This window comes from Gekko japonicus, unplaced genomic scaffold, assembly GCF_001447785.1.
Source record: "Gekko japonicus isolate JY-2015 unplaced genomic scaffold, Gekko_japonicus_V1.1 scaffold65, whole genome shotgun sequence".
Taxonomy (NCBI): Eukaryota; Metazoa; Chordata; class Lepidosauria; order Squamata; family Gekkonidae; genus Gekko; species Gekko japonicus.
This window is the reverse complement of record NW_015165832.1, coordinates 723,961-740,048: the sequence shown is the minus strand read 5'-3', so window position 1 is coordinate 740,048 and position 16,088 is coordinate 723,961. Positions and strand designations below refer to the sequence as shown.

The 16,088-nt window shown below is 39.8% G+C and overlaps 1 protein-coding gene across 4 annotated transcripts in view; it reads left to right on the top strand.

Annotated features, from left to right (window-relative positions):
- Positions 1–15,353, top strand: part of CAPRIN1 (cell cycle associated protein 1) — a 39,015-nt gene extending 23,662 nt beyond the window's left edge. Inside the window, exons 8-19 of one of the 4 annotated variants that reach the window (XM_015410873.1) lie at positions 726–778; positions 863–949; positions 3,082–3,237; positions 3,771–3,879; positions 4,570–4,631; positions 6,705–6,815; positions 7,313–7,462; positions 7,639–7,792; positions 8,320–8,367; positions 9,325–9,425; positions 12,625–12,688; positions 14,209–15,352. In XM_015410873.1, the coding sequence (XP_015266359.1) occupies positions 726–778; positions 863–949; positions 3,082–3,237; positions 3,771–3,879; positions 4,570–4,631; positions 6,705–6,815; positions 7,313–7,462; positions 7,639–7,792; positions 8,320–8,367; positions 9,325–9,425; positions 12,625–12,688; positions 14,209–14,273 (1,160 nt within the window). In that variant the 3' untranslated portion in view covers positions 14,274–15,352. Of the gene's footprint in view, positions 1–725; positions 779–862; positions 950–3,081; positions 3,238–3,770; positions 3,880–4,569; positions 4,632–6,704; positions 6,816–7,312; positions 7,463–7,638; positions 7,793–8,319; positions 8,515–9,324; positions 9,426–12,624; positions 12,689–14,208 lie in introns of all 4 variants that reach the window. The other 3 variants (XM_015410869.1, XM_015410872.1, XM_015410871.1) reach the window with 3 other exon arrangements.
- The last annotated feature ends 735 nt before the right edge of the window (positions 15,354–16,088 follow it).

The following is a 16,088-nucleotide window of genomic DNA, read 5'->3' as shown; positions in this document are numbered from 1 at the left end:
GGCCGGCCGGTTCCGAGGAGGCGGCGAGGTCAGCTACAGAGCGTTCAGTGCGCATGCGCATGGAACGTTCTTGCACTTTCAGGGGGATTTAAACATCCCTCCGAATTTTTTTTCTACTTTTAGCATTTTTGTGCACGTGGGGACTGGCCCATGTGTGCACAAACCTCCCCCTCCCCCCCAAGTGCCCCCGGAGCGCTGATTTAGCGATCCGCACTCCGGGGGCAACTTGGCTATTAGATATATAGATTCTGAATTCTTAACTCCTTGCCTTGGACACCTGATTTACTCTTATTCAAAGTAAAGTGCACTTCATACAAATACTCATTCTGATGGTTGCAAAAAAGGACAGAGTTTATTCTTCTGCTACTAAATAAGGATGCCAATTCATAAACACCTGCTGGCTTTCAATTTAAACTGTTGTAGGCACAGTTACATGGGAACCAACTTGACTTACAAACATACGTTAATGCTAAAATTAGTTTATTGTTCTTAACTGGTGTACAAATGATGTCACAGCTGTGTTTCCAAAAATGTTGAGCAAAATGGGATGTACTTTTTCATAGTCTAAAATACAGAAGGGGGTATTATTTCTTTTTATTTACTTGATTTGATTACATTTTTAGGCTGCCCTTTCCTGGGAGCAGGGCTCAGGGCAGTTTACAACACAATATATAATATAAATATGTTTAATACAGTTTGCCTAAAAAGATCTGTTCTCTTTGTAGAGCCAGAACCAACAGAAGAATACACTGAACCCAGTGAAGTTGAATCAACAGAGGTATTGTTGAGTGGAAAGATTGTAGTCACCTTTTAAAAGTGAATGCTGCTGTCTTACTGTTGTACTCTCTTACTTTTATTTTAGTATGTAAACAGACAGTTCATGGCAGAGACTCAGTTCAGCAGTAGTGAGAAGGAACAGGTAGATGAGTGGACAGTTGAAACTGTTGAGGTAAGGTGTTCTGTATGCTGTAGGTAAAGTTGCCATCATTTTCATTCCCTTGTCATAACTGGTATGCAGCTATAATCTAAACAAGTTTATGGTGTAGCTAGTGTGAGCTGAACTTTATAGAATATATATAGTCAAAAGTTAATCGTTCCAGGTATATAGATTCAAATGAGGTAATCCTTATAGTGAAAATCTGAAGGATTTTGAAATTAGCTCATAAGGTTTTCCAGTACTAGTTTGAAAGCATAATATTTAGGCATGCAGTTGCTGATAGTTATTGAAGTTTTTCTGCATTCTTCCATTGACAACAGACAACCTGCTCACTCTTCAGATTGTTTTGATGTCAGTTGGAAGTAATGTATCAATTTAGGCTGAGAAGGCCTTTTTCTAGTGTGGATGAAGATGAAACTTTGATCACGTTAACTTAGAATAGAAACTAACATATTTGCCCACCGTTGTCTCAAATGTTTCAGCCTGGGAGAAGAGAAGGTGCAAGTGCCATCCTGCTGGAACAGATTTCTAGTCTTTTTGTTCTGCCCAGTTGTATTGGCACTGGGATTACACACAGAATTAGCAAATATACTCCTAAAAGCTGAAAGCATTTGACATCTGTAGTTTCAAGGCTATTCCTCTTCAAACTGGTTATTTCTCTTTAAGAAATTCTGTCACTTAAGAGTTTCATAAGGTTGCATGGTAGCTTTGTGTGTATATGAAAGTTTTGGAAGAACTATGTATTTTAAATTCTGATTGTTGAGAGCAGTGGAGCTACATTTGAATCAAGTAAAGCTCTGTGGACTATAAATACAAATTATATCACAAATGTAATATTATCTGTGCTTTTTATTTGTACTGTGCAGTGTTCGTTCCAGTCCTCTGCTGCTTGAAATGCTAATTTTGAATTTATATGTGTTTTATAATTTAGTTCTGCAGATTGGAGGTAGTATGTAGTCATGACGATTCCCTGAATATCTTAACCTGTATGTCTTGGCTTAATGCATGTAGCATACAGACATGAATCATGTCTTTAGATGCTAAATAATTTGAGATAGACTAATAGCAGCTAATTTTGGCTTGTATCTTAAGCCTTGCCCTCTGCTGCAAAGACTGTACCTCCAAGTGCTAGGAGTTTCCACTCACACAAGATTAGAGTCTTTCGGCGAACCAAAATCTCAATAAAAAGCACTCATCAGTAGTGGGTCATCTCTGCAACAGACAACGAGGGTCACACTGGAAGCAAAGCTTAAGATCCAAGCCATTGAAAGCAAGCCATGAGGATTTGCTCCCCTAGAATGGCTGGCTGCTTCATATCTACTAAATTAGTACTGCTCTTAATTCAAAGAGAGTTATTAAACTTGTTACCATTAAAGTAATAATGAATGGAAATGTCCAGAAAGCAACCGGGAAAGGCATGCTTAAAAGTATAGTAATGAGTTTGTGTACCAAGGAAGCACCAGATCGGTTGCCTTATCATATGAGTAGTTGTTGTTGCAGTGTATAAGGGTGTTCACCCACCAAAAAGGTTGGAGTACTAGGAAAGTATGCAGGATGGACATGCTCATCCAAGCAATCAGTGTTGATCGGACCTGGTGGAACTCTCTGCCAAACACCACCAGGGCCCTGCGGGATCTTATGCATTTCCACAGGGCCTGTAAGGCAGTAGCAGGACTGGGTGATTCAGAAATCTAAATAATAATTAAAAAGATTGGAGAAGAATATATAGGGTTATTTGCCAGTTCCTTGGGGTAAATGCTCTTTTGGTCATTATTATGACCAGACTCAAGCGTGTGAGCAAGCCCACCCAGCCTTGAGATAAACTGCAGTCCTGGCATCAGACTTCCTAGTTTCTGTACCTTTGACTTTTAGCGACCTTCACCTCTTACTTGTTTCTATCTTTAGCTAAGATAAAGAAGTAGCACTTAATCTCAGAATCAACCTTGTGTTCCTTCTTCATGGTTCTAGGTAATTTTAAAGAGAGGCTTGCCAAAATTGTTTGATTTGAGATGTTTAATACCACTGCAAGAAGTTATTTTCTTATATATATTGTGAATTTAGCGGTTTGCTCATAATAATGGACCAGTATTAAACCTTCTGATGAACTGTCATGTTTTGGCCACTTCTGATGTCATCTGATGTAGGTAGTAAATTCACTCCAGCAACAACCACAGGCTGCATCTCCTCCAGTTCCAGATCCCCATACGCTTTCTACTGTGGCCCAAGCCGATCCTCTTGTTAGGAGGCAACGAGTACAAGACCTTATGGCACAAATGCAAGGCCCCTACAACTTCATGCAGGTATGTAGTTTCTTCACAGATGCTCAGTGGGCTGGATCCAAATCAGCACTTGAGCTAGTGGGAGACAGTTCTGTTATTGCATGGGAAAAGGGTTCTATGATTTCCATGGCCATCCTCTTCAACCAGCTGTCTCTCATGCTGCACCACATTTTATTCGTGTCAAGAGTCATAAGAACATAAGAGAAGCCAATGTTGGATCAGGCCAATGGCCCATCTAGTCCAACACTCTGTCACACAGTGGCCAAAAATACCAGGTGCCATCAGGAGGTCCACCAGTGGGGCCAGGACACTAGAAGCCTTCCCACTGTTTCCTCCCCTCCCCCCCCAAGCACCAAGTCTTTTGGAGGGAGGCACAGGAAGGCACAGGCAAGAAAGATCCATTTCTTAACATCAGTCCATCATGTAGAAAAAACAGAAAAGGTTTCACTTAATTCCCACTGATTTCAGTCAAAGTTGAGCACCTGGCTAGTTATTACTCTGGAAGGGACTTTACTTCTAGTGTAACATGCTTGAGTCTTATCTTAATTATCTAGGACTCCATGCTGGAATTTGACAACCAGGCGCTTGATCCTGCTATTGTTTCAGCCCAGCCTATGAATCCAGCACAAAACTTGGACATGCCACAGATGGTTTGCCCTCCAGGTTTGTAATGGTGAATTGTACCTTGTTAGAGTATGGCAACGATTCAACATAATTCTAGTATGCCAAATTGCTAAATATTCAGAAAACTAACTCTGGTGATAGCAAATATGTATTTAAATCTTCTAATGAATTTAGCTTTTGTTATTTCATGAAAAGTGGTAGAACTATCTGTAGTGTAGTGCATTAGTACATGATGTAATGGTTATAGTGTTTGACTAGGACCTGGAAGACCCAGGCTGATATTGCCACTCTGCCATGGAAGCTTGCTGGGTGACCTTGGGCCACTTAGCCTCATGTGCCTTGTAGCATGGTGGTTGTTAAGATACAATGGAGTACAAGAGAAAGATGTAAGCTGCTTTGGACCCTGTTGGGGAGAAAAAGAGGTATACATAGAAATAGTCTTGTACTTGTGTTTTCAAGTAACCTAAACTGAACGGTTGTTCATAATCTGAGAAATGGCTTTGCCATTGTAATAGTTTTAGGAATATTCATCAAAAACCATGCAGTTACTAGTTGTGAAGAGCCTGATATAATTAGCTGATTTTGCAGCTGTTAGTTGAGTTTAAGAATTAAAGTATATTATTCTCGTGTAATCTTCTACAGCAGAAATATATTAGAACTAAGCATACAGAAGAGCAGTAGTTAATCACATACAGACTCTTAATAAGGCTAATATTACTGTATTTCCAGTTCATAGTGAATCCAGACTTGCTCAGCCTACCCAGGTTCCTGTGCAGCCTGAAGCTACGCAGGTAAGAAGAGTACCTTCCATACTATGTCTCTCTCTCTGTGTGTGTGTATGGTAAATCTTAAACATTGAGACGATAGCTTAAATCTAGTGTTTATAGGTGGGCAAGTCCTTGAATACTAAATGAAGCTTAATTTCAGAGTCTTTCACGTTCCTGTCGTAGAAAATTTATGCAAAGCCACTAATTGAGATTATAAGATTTGCTTATTGGAGATCACATTCTTTTTGTTATTTCTATAGGGAAGTAAAATAATTAAGGACACAAATATTTAGAGAGCCTTGTGCGAGGAATAACAGATTTGCTGTTTATATGTTGACATTCAGAGTATGATATCTTGATATCCATTATGGAACAAATCTGAGTGGGTTGTTACATGATTACTGCACAATCCTTACGAACTGGCAGTATTGATCAGTATACCAGTTCTTGGGAATAATTTTGTTCTGCATTCTGTTCAAGATGGAAATTAATGTGCATTTCTTTCTAGTCAAATCAAATGAAGACTAAGGCCTGCTTCATATAAGCACTACCCATATGGGTGGCCACTTGCAACATAATTTGTGGATGGAGTTCCATGTGGTAGGCCCAGGCAAATTTTAATGGCATTATTACATAATAATGGAAATATTAGATGTCCTTGCATGTTTGCTGAACTTGTAGTCCATTTTCCAGTTTGCCCTGCCTGTCTCTTTGGTAAATACTTTGTAACATTATGTCTAGCAACATAGGCAAATAGTTACATTAGAAACACAGGTTATCCTCTGCTTGTTCTAAGACTTCTTTAAAAAAAATGTACAAAAAACCTCTGAAGTATGTTTGAAACTGTTCTGTACTACCAGTTATCTTCTCATTGTATTTCCTCAGCTATTTCTGCTGTAGCAGTAATTTAAATACTTTACTGATCTAACAAATTAGGCTCAAATTAGGGGTTCAACTAAACCACGAGATTAATCTATAAAGGATTGAGAAACCCAAGCTCCGGAAAAGATGGAAGCTGACATTTTATATTATATTAGTAACAGGAAAGTTTGCTTATTGATTCGTTTTACAAAGTTGATGCACTGAATTATATAATTGTGGTCCCCATACTAGTCAATTCATGTCCCTTGAATGAATTATTAGACTTCAGCTTGGTTCAGCCATCAGACACATGGCAATAACGTGCACATATTGGGAGTCGGAACTGTGCTTTAGGAGTGCATGTGCTCAACACTGTGAGAGTGTTGTCTTATGTGAGCTGTGCAGTCATGCATATAAGTAGATAAACAATTTGTTCAGTTTGTATGGTTTTTCTACTGCTTTTGATCCAGGAAAAAATTGCACATATTGCATATCTTGTGCATTCTCATAAGCTTGTTTCACCAGTTCATGCAGACCCTTGTGTGTGATAATGTGCAAACATGCTCTCCATGCCCAGTCCTACCCCATCACATAAAGAATATTGTTCTGGGTCCAGATGTCAGAACCAGCTTTAGATACTCGTATTCCTGTTACAGCTTATTTAGCTATTATTATTTATTTAAGATTTACAGTAGTCCAATACAAGAGTAGGTTTTTTTATGGTATGTCATCAAAAAAGGTGTGTGTGTGGTCATTTTTTATTCGTGCAAAGCATGTAACAACATAAAACTCATAAAAGACAATTGAAAAAAACCAATAAAATATTGTAGGCTAAACAAACTATAAAATAGCAGCAAAAATCATTAGTAATTTAAAACAGTCAGTATACACAGTGGTAAAAAAGCAGACAGCATAAAAGGCAGGTGGGAGATAAAAATCATTTGTTACCCAAAGACTTGATTGTGAGGAGGTGAGCAAATAACTGCTACAGCAAGAGGATTCAGTTCAAACAAACAATCTGAATTTGCTAAAACTGTTAAAATAAGACTTTTGTGTTTATGTACTAGGAGGCATGATTACCTTCTCAATCCCACCCTTTCAGTGTTTCTAACAATGATTAAATTAATGCTGAAGAATGTTGCTAGCATAGATGTTCGCAAAGCCTCGTGAATTAATATAAAGGATTTACCCAGAGGTCCTGGCAGGAGTTTCGGCTAAATCTTAAAACTTTGACAGGTCCCTTTGGTTTCTTCCACAAGTGAGGGATATACAGCATCCCAGCCCATGTACCAACCTTCTCATTCAACAGAGCAGCGGCCTCAGAAAGAATCAATTGACCAGATTCAGGCAAGTTATGAGACTTAAGTTTGTTTGGCAAGGGTGCACATATTGCATTTCTGCAATTATAGGTGAAGGTAATGTGTGGCCCTCTAATGGAAAAACTAGCATATCAGGCTTTTAATTTTTACTCCAGGTATCATTTGCTTAGTCATTTTTCTGGATTATATGTATATTTACATTTGTTTGTGTCTCCTGATATTATACACTCCTTTTATTAAAAGCATTTATTTCAGAAATGCACATTTAAGTTTGCACACAGGAAAAACACTTTCAGATAGTGTGACCTTCTCAAGATCTTATTTCCCCCACATTAATATGAGCTTCAAAGGTAATGGGAAAGAGACTTCCAGTAATTCCTTCCCCATGGTGTAGGACAGTAAATGTTGGGTATTAGAAGCCATGGAGAATATCTTTGCCTTAGGAATCCTTGCTGAGCGATTGCCTTGACTTCACAATGTAGCATCCCTTGATATCACTAACATCAGTCTCAATTTATTTGCCAGGCTTCAATAACTTTAAATGCAGACCAGACACCAACAACATCACCGCTTCCAGCTGCATCCCAGCCTCAGGTATTCCAGGCTGCCACTAGCAAACCTTTGCATAGCAGTGGAATCAATGTCAATGCAGCTCCATTCCAGTCCATGCAGACAGTAAGTATAAAACGAATACTGAGCATGTTTGGAAGTCAGCATCCTGAAAAGCAATGATTAATTGTGTCATGAGTAAGTTTTCAAGGCACTTAACTTTTAATGAGTTCCACAAGAGTGTTTAGTGAGAAGGAGTATACTGTGAATGTATCACAGGGTCCTATTTATTTTTCATGTAGGTATTTAACATGAATGCACCTGTTCCTCCTGTCAATGAGCCAGAAACCTTAAAGCAACAAAATCAGTACCAGACAAGTTACAACCAGTCTTTCTCCAGTCAGCCTCATCAAGTAGAGCAATCAGAACTTCAGCAAGAACAGCAGCTCCAGACAGGTACACCTGTGAAATATGAAGCCTAAATGTTTAGTTCTAAAAACAATTTTCGACAGATGTAGATCAAATAAAACAAATGATAGCTAAGAACTTCAATTTGAATAAAATTTAGTAGACGTATGGTGAGAAGAAGCAATTTTACAATTTTTAAGGGATGCATAAACGGGAAAATACTATAGTGTGCAATTGATCAGTTGATGTTGGTGTATGCCGCATCAAACAAAATGACTTATCCCTCTGTTGTTAAATGAAAAGTAATTTAGAGTAACAGTGTTAAATATGTTGGTGTTATGTTAAAGCTAAGCCCTATGTAGTTTAGAGAACATTCTACCATGTTTAGGTAATTCAGACTGCCATGTTGGATTTAATTATGTAAACAATCTTTCTTTAGGTAGGTAAACATTTACTGTCCTACTTGGTGGCTCTTAAGCAGAGTATATTGGTGAGTTAGCTTGATATTCTTTGAATCTTTAGGAAACTGCAGTTATAAATACCAACCTTGTACTTTCTTGGTTCTTTCATTTTAGTGGTTGGCACCTACCATGGTTCCCCGGACCAGTCCCATCAAGTGGCAGGTAACCACCAGCAGCCTCCACAACAGAATACTGGGTTCCCACGTAACAGTCAGCCTTATTATAACAGCCGGGGAGTGTCTCGTGGTGGATCACGCGGCACTCGAGGCTTAATGAATGGATACAGGGGACCAGCCAATGGGTTTAGAGGTAAAAACTTAAAAACCTTTTGAGACTAATTCTGAATGTGTTTCAGAAATGCAAAATGTCTAGAAGCTTAAGCAATATATTGGCATGCTTTAACTTTTTAAAAAAAGGATATTGCAGTGTGGTCTAAGCTTGTGCTGCATTTGCTCTTATTTGCTTTTCAATGAGTAAAGGGGGGAGGAAGGGAGAATGACAGTAAAAGATGCAAAGGAACTAACAAAGCTGTTTCAATAGAGTTTAACATAATGTAGTATGAAACTGACTTCCCCACATTTACAACCTGCTAAACAACTGCATCTTTTTTCAGGGTTTGTTGCTTCCTTGGTTTACAAAAGCAAGTCTTTCTTTTATTCAGACTATGACACTTGGTGGGATTGTTTTTGGTGCCTCCCATTCTTAAATTACGTCAAAATAATAGCTTTGCTAAATGTAAATATACAGTGTGAAAATCTTGAACAGTATTGAAGACATTGAATGGCACACAGGAGCCTAGGTGCAGTAAAAAACTTGTCCACTAATTTTGTGTAAAAGAGGATTGTGTGGCATAAACCCAGAAAGACTCTGACTTCCTGCCATCCTGCGCTTCATCATGAATGCTTAGCATACTCCATATGTGAGGAATGTTGTTATGGTTGCCATGTATATAAAAAGTTTACTGGCAAATGAACTTCCCAAGTGCTGCAGTTTTTCCCTAATCTGTGGTGTAACACATGGATTACTTTTTCTTTATTGAATATTACTATCCTGTTGAATATATTCACCTCATAAGGTGTGCAATACTTTTCAATAAGGTTTTTTCATCCTGATTTTTAGGAGGGTATGATGGCTACCGCCCTTCATTTTCCAACACTCCAAATAGTGGTTACACACAGGCACAATTTAATGCTCCTCGAGACTATTCCAACTACCAGCGGGTAAGTTGACTGAACTAAGAAAAAACTTCTTTACTGGAATAAAAGTTTTTGTGAAAGTGTTCAATCTGGGTTGGGTTTTTTTTGACAGTTTATGAATTTCTTATGTACAAGTTTAATTTGGTAAGGAATTCATATCCTGAATGTAATAGTAATAATAATCATTTATGTTTATTTAGCACTTTTGCTCTTAATGCAGCTTATTTTACGTTCTAATAGTGAAGACGATCAATCTTTGGGTACTTAAATCTGATGACTGGAGCTGTGAATGTGCAAGACAGATCCTTTCTACAAATCTGAAAAGGGCCCCAGGTTTGCAGAAAAATGTGAAATCTAAAAAAAAAAATGCATTGGTTTTTTTAAAAAGCCAAAAATGATAAAAGGAATGCATGTAGCTTTAAGAAATGGATTCTCACAGTGCCTGTTGCTTAGGCAACCACAGTTTTTCAGACTAGGTTTATGCGAGGAAAAAGGCAGGGTGAGGGGGCAAATCTCTTTCCAGGCCTATTTTTGCCTTTGGGGGAGGACTTCTCAGGGCCAGACCTAGCTAGGGTTGCCAGTTCCAAGTTGGGGAATTCCTGGAGATTTTGTGATGGAGTTTGAGGAGGGATGGGTGTGGGGTGAGGAGAGGTCTCAGCCAGATATTATGCCATAGAGTCCATCCTCCAAAGCAGTCATTTTCTCCAGGGGACAGATCTCTGTGTCTAGAGTTCAGTTGTAATTCTGGGAGATCTCCAGATCCCACCTGGAGGTTGGAAACGGTAGGCCTGGCAGCAACCTCCAGATGACTTGATACCACCTGACGTGCACGACTCAGCTAGGTCTGGCTGCCCGCTACTGTTCAACAGACCTGACCTGGATAGCCCAGGCAAGCCCAATCTCATCAGATCTCGGAAGCTAAACAGGGTCGGCCTTGGGTAGTATTTGGAAGGGCGGCCTCCAAAGAATACCAGGGTCGTAACAGGCAATGGCAAACCACCTCTGAAATGTCTTCTTGCCTTAAAAACAAGCCTAGCTCGCCATGTAGTGGTGCATAACATTAAAAGAGATAGAACGTGTGGCTGCCAGACAATCTTAGGATCTTCTGGCTATACTACACACACTGCCAGATGATGATGATGATGAGAATAATAACAATACTGTTCAACAGCAGCCACCCTATGAAGCAAGTGTGGTTGTAGCAGTTAAGAACTTCAGTAAGTGATTTTGGACCAGTCACTTACTTTCAGCCTAACCTATCACAGGACTGTTGTGCAGATTAAAAGGAGGAGAAGAGAATAATGTAAGCTGCTTTAGTTCCCCCTGTGGAGAAGGGTGGAGTATAAATGAAGTAAATAAAAAATAAATACAGCTGAAAATGGGAGGCAGATAAAACTACTTATCTGGTGAATGGCTGAGAAGGAGAGAATGAGGCAGGGAAACAGGCAATAGCGTCGGCAAAGTGAGGTTAGTGTCGGGAAAGTGAGGTGCCACCAGACAAGCCCTTGAGGGTTCCTACCCATGCAAGTGGGCCTGACCTAGCAGCTGGCACCACACAACTAGGCCACAGTTTTCCAAGCCAGAGGCTGCCAGAGGAGGGGGAAAGCTTAAGACAGAAGGGCAGATAAAGGCAGGTTGGGTGTTTGGTGGGAAAGAGATAAAGGTTGCCACCTTCAGGTCAGGGAATTTCTAGAGTTTTGGGGGGGTTGAGCCTGGGGAGGGACTTCAGGGGGATATAATGCCATTGACCCCACCCTTCAAAGCTGCCAGTTCATCCAGGGGAACTAGGGTTGCCAATCTTAAGGTGAGGGCTGGAGGTCAACCAGAATTACAGCTTCTCTCCAGATGACAGTTATCAGTTCCCTTGGAGCTTGGAGTCTGTGGCATTATACCCTGTTGAGGTCTTTTCCCTCCCCAAACTTCACCCTTCCAAGGCTTCTCTTCCAAATTTCCAGGAATTTCCCATCCTGGAGCTGGCAGCCCTTATGGTGGAACTGATTTCTGTAGCTGGGAGATCTGTTATTATTCCAGGACACTTCCGGGCCCTAACTAGAGGTTGGCAAACCTAGAAGGAGAGAAGGAAGGAAAAAGGGAGAGGCTATGGGGCTTTCAGGGAAGGGAAACAGGAATTAGTGGGGAAGGGGGAAATGAGATGCCTACCACAAGTCCTTGTGGGTTCCCAGTTGTTGTATTATAATCCTTAACAACCCACTGGGGTAGATCACCCTGACCTGGATAACCAAGGATAGCTTTATCTCTTCAGATCTCGGAAGTTAAGCAGGGTTGGCCCTGGCTAGTATTTGGATGGGAGAGCACCAAGGAAATACCAAGGTCGTGACACAGAGGCAGGCAATGGCAAACCACCTCTGAATGTCTCTTGCCTTGAAAACCCTCTGGGGTAGCAATAAGTCAGCTGTGACTTGACGACACTTTCCATCACCAGGGGGTAGATCAGTACTGTTGTTTCTGTACGGGGAGGGTGGGGAGTGAAGGTGAGAGAATGCTTTACCTAAGGTTGCTAAGGCAGTATTTGAACCAGGGACTTCCTGGATCATAGCTCAGTTCTCTTCAGTCACTGTGCTATACCAGCTTCATAGTTTTTTATATTAACTGTTTAAACCTTCTTTGTTCTTGGTAAGCAGCAGTTTTCTCATAAGTTGAAAATAGGCCAGGTCTTTAATATTTTCTGTGTTCTGTTCTGCTTTATTAGACGCAATTATTTCAGATCACTTGCTGGGATCTGAAGAGATCCATGTGTGACTGATAAGTGCTTTTGTATGTGCACATGAGTGTTAATGTGCTTACTGCTAAACAAAATGTACCCAGCAGCATCACTTCACATGTTTCCAAATACTAGTCCGGAGTAGGGCTCCAACTCCCTGGAGAAAAAAATGTCCTGTCCTTTTAATAGAGGTTTAATAGGATGCTAAGTGAAGATATTGACCGCTGTGCCATGAAAAGCTTTGGCTGCCCATTTCCACACATTAAGTGTCCATTAAAGGAACAGGGCATTTGTCTCTAGTTGGCAACCCTAATGAGGAGGATTCCCTGGCTTTTTAAGGGCAGCTAGAGTATAGAGAAAGCAGTTGGAAGAAGGGGCTGTGGAACACCACATGTCGGCTTTTAGATCCCAGCCAGGGATGACGTATGGCGCCTGTGAAGTATTAAAAATCTTTTAAAACAACTTTGTTAAAGTAGTATTTGGTCTTCTGATTTATTTCAGGATGGATATCAACAGAATTTCAAACGTGGCTCTGGACAAAGTGGTCCTCGGGGAGCCCCTCGAGGTAATATTCAAATGATGAATTTCTGATATACACCTGGAGAAATTCTAGATGGTTGCAGACTAAAGGGAACATATTCTATATTTCATTTCAAATACTTTTAAATTTCCAAGCCATTTGTTGGAAGCTGCTAATTAACTTTTGAGCTGTGTATGGAATAAATTTGCCTGCTGAGCTTTATATTTAAGGCTACTTGGTTATTTTGTACTCTTCACACAAATAAGTCTTGAAAAATGTAAGCTTACCCAGTTAGGCGTGCACTTATACCGGTGAAATGGTTTGGCAGGCTCTTATCCCCTTTTCAGCCCCAATAATTGCTGCATTTGTATCTTGCTATTGCTACTTGAGTTTTAATAAAGATGCTGTGTTACTTGTAGCCTTTGTGGAGTTCTGTTTTTGTATGTGTGTGTGTGTATGGTACATAAATTTTGCTGCATTTTAATATAAGGATATTAGAAATTTAAATCTTTCCTGTTTTATCCTGTTTGCTGTGTATATATATTTAAATGTGCCAGTACTTCAGTGCTAAATAAAGCAGTGGGCTTGACTTAGTCTTGGGCAGGATGCAGCACCTGCTCACAGGAGTCAGGTTGGCACAGAGGAAGGTTTGGAGAGGTGATAAAGGAGGCAGTACTCTTCATGCTGTTCAGGCAAGGTGGGGAACTCCATAGTGCTATTACATGACTGGATTAAGCTTAATTATCTCTAGCAGCTCAGCTGTTTATGTTCAGCTCTTCATGAGTTCAGTAAACAGCTGAATTTCAGGTCTTACAGTGCAAATGTGGTTGTCAGTACTTATTTTAAAAAAGCTGCAGACAGCAGCAGGAAGTTACAGGAATTTCTGATAACTTTCATTATCACAAAGCTGCATTCTGAAACATGACTGGAAGTTAGTCTGATAAAGGATTGCCTTTTTGTTCTTCTCTGGGGCTGGTCCAGCAACATTTCTGTATACTGGAGGTAGACAACCCCTGGCACACATGCTGGATACAAGGCTGGTTCTCTGTCCAAGCATACATGCCCGTGAAGTGCTAGCAGTGATGGAGAAGGGGACTTAATGCCCATCACGATGTCTTGAATCCATCCAGCCACAGGGGCTCAGTCTGGTCCAGTACAACCGTCGTCTCCTCCCCTCTTCTCGTTTGTTTGCTGGCACATTGATATTTCACTGGTAGATGTTGCTGGGGGAGAGGATGTCTACTGTTGGTCTGTACTAGTAGTTATACCTCTTAAACTTGTGCAGAAAACTGGGCTTTACTAACTACATTTCAATTTATGGTTGAATAATTTTTGAAAGCATAGTCTTGGGTTTATTGCTAGTAGTAAAATGACTAGCATTTGGTGTGCAATTTGCTTATCTTTCATGTATACAAAATCTTATCTTCCTCTGGTTGAATGAACGGTTATCAGATCTCTTTGTGTTATCTCTTGTCATGAGACAAATATACTGGGGGAGAGAGCCATTCTGAATACCAAATGGTCCCATTTGATAAAAAAAATAAAATGCTATTTTTATGTTCTAGGTCGTGGAGGGCCCCCGAGACCCAACAGAGGGATGCCTCAAATGAATGCTCAGCAAGTGAATTAAACTAATTCACGGGATTACATTTAAACGCCAAAAACATACTGGCCAGTGTACCATACATGTTACCAGAAGAGTTATCTCTTTGTTCTCCTTTTTAGGAAGTTCATAGTAAAGGGATTATTTTCATTGCCCATAAAGACAGGACTACAGTTGTCAACTTTATATTACCTGGATATGGAAAGAAACGACGTTTACTCTGCATGTTCTAGCCTAAGCGTCATTTTGAGCCTTGCACATGAGTTTCAGAATTTTTACCCTTGCTCTGATTAAAAGCAAAATTAGCAGTTTCAGAGTAATGAAAATCTCAGTTGTTAACAGGCAGAAATGACCAATAACTGACTCAATTGATGCTCTCTAGCTGTGCTGCAAATTTGGATAAACATCTACAAATCCCTAATTGGTGTATTTAAACTTTCACAAAAGGAAAATCAGAGAAGCAAATCGTGAGTTAATAGCAACTACATTTCAGCTTTTTTTGCTAGACTGAAGCACTGAACACTTACAATGCCTCTACCACAACTAGATAACCTGATGGACAGTTTATGCACACCCTTAGTTGCAGCGTTTTCCTATGAGGCCTGACTTGCTGTGGCAGAGGGATGCATTACTTGTTTTATGTTACTGTTGATATAAATCTGCAAACCCCAAATTAGGCTTTGATTGGCACTTTAAAAATTCCTGTAAGAAACAGAAGATGTAATCTGGATTGCCACCTCTATTTCCAATGTGAAGTGTTAGAGCTCTCTCCCAAACACATTTCTTGGATAGCAATGACACTTGTAAGGATCGGTATTCTATCTTTCCTTATGACTTGCACATTGTCTGTCGCTAATACTTGATCTTGCTGTATTATCACCTAAATAACTTATGCAGGTACTGATGGAAAATTAATGGATATTCATAACACTTTTGGTCACATGTTCTTTCCTTTCTGCATTCTGAAGGTTTTAAAAAATCTTGAATCCCTGCTGCTGCCCTCTTAAATTGCTCTCTGTTGAAAAGCACCAGTATGTGTTTGGGTTGGTTTTCCCTTTTAAGGGAAACTACATCCAGCAGTTACAGATCTAAGCAAGATAAATAAAACTTGTTTTTAAAAAATGTATTCTTTTAACATATCTTCAGTGATTTATGTAAGCTTAGCAGTGAAATAGACTTCAGAGCATGTTCTCTAAAACTTTAAAAGATCTTACATTCCTAAGGGTATTCAGGTTGTTAATATATGGCGTCAACTCACAGATAACAGTATCTTCAGATGTCTACCAAGAAGATTGTCTCCTGTTTCCATGTGGCATTGGTGCTGATTGCCGATCATCTGTGTGGGGCTGTGCATACAGTTTGGGGCAGCACTGAGAACTGTGTATATGGCAGGATGTTGGGTACAGCAGTCAAGCCCGGAGAATTTTATGTTGTTTCTGAGCAAGATGTATGCATAATGTCCTTGCTGGATTGAAGAGATGGCCATTTCCCCCTCATGTGAATTAGAATAATTTCTGCTCCACAAACACTATTAATTGCATTGGGAAATGAGAACTACTTATTAGTTACTTAGTTCACCAGGCTATGTGTTCATGGTTCTTAAGGAAGTTACAACATCTTTGCCTGACCACATATCGCTAGAATATGAATGAGCTTCAGTTTGTCTCAATGATTATGTAAATATTTTCAAGGTTATGTTATACCTTCGTATAACTAAGTATTACGCATGGCAGAAATTTTTATTAGAAAGTACCAGTCATCAGATTTAAAGACCTAGAACTTTTGGGTTGGATACAAACCTGGGAATGGAAGGAATTGGCAAAAATAGATATTTCATCTTCT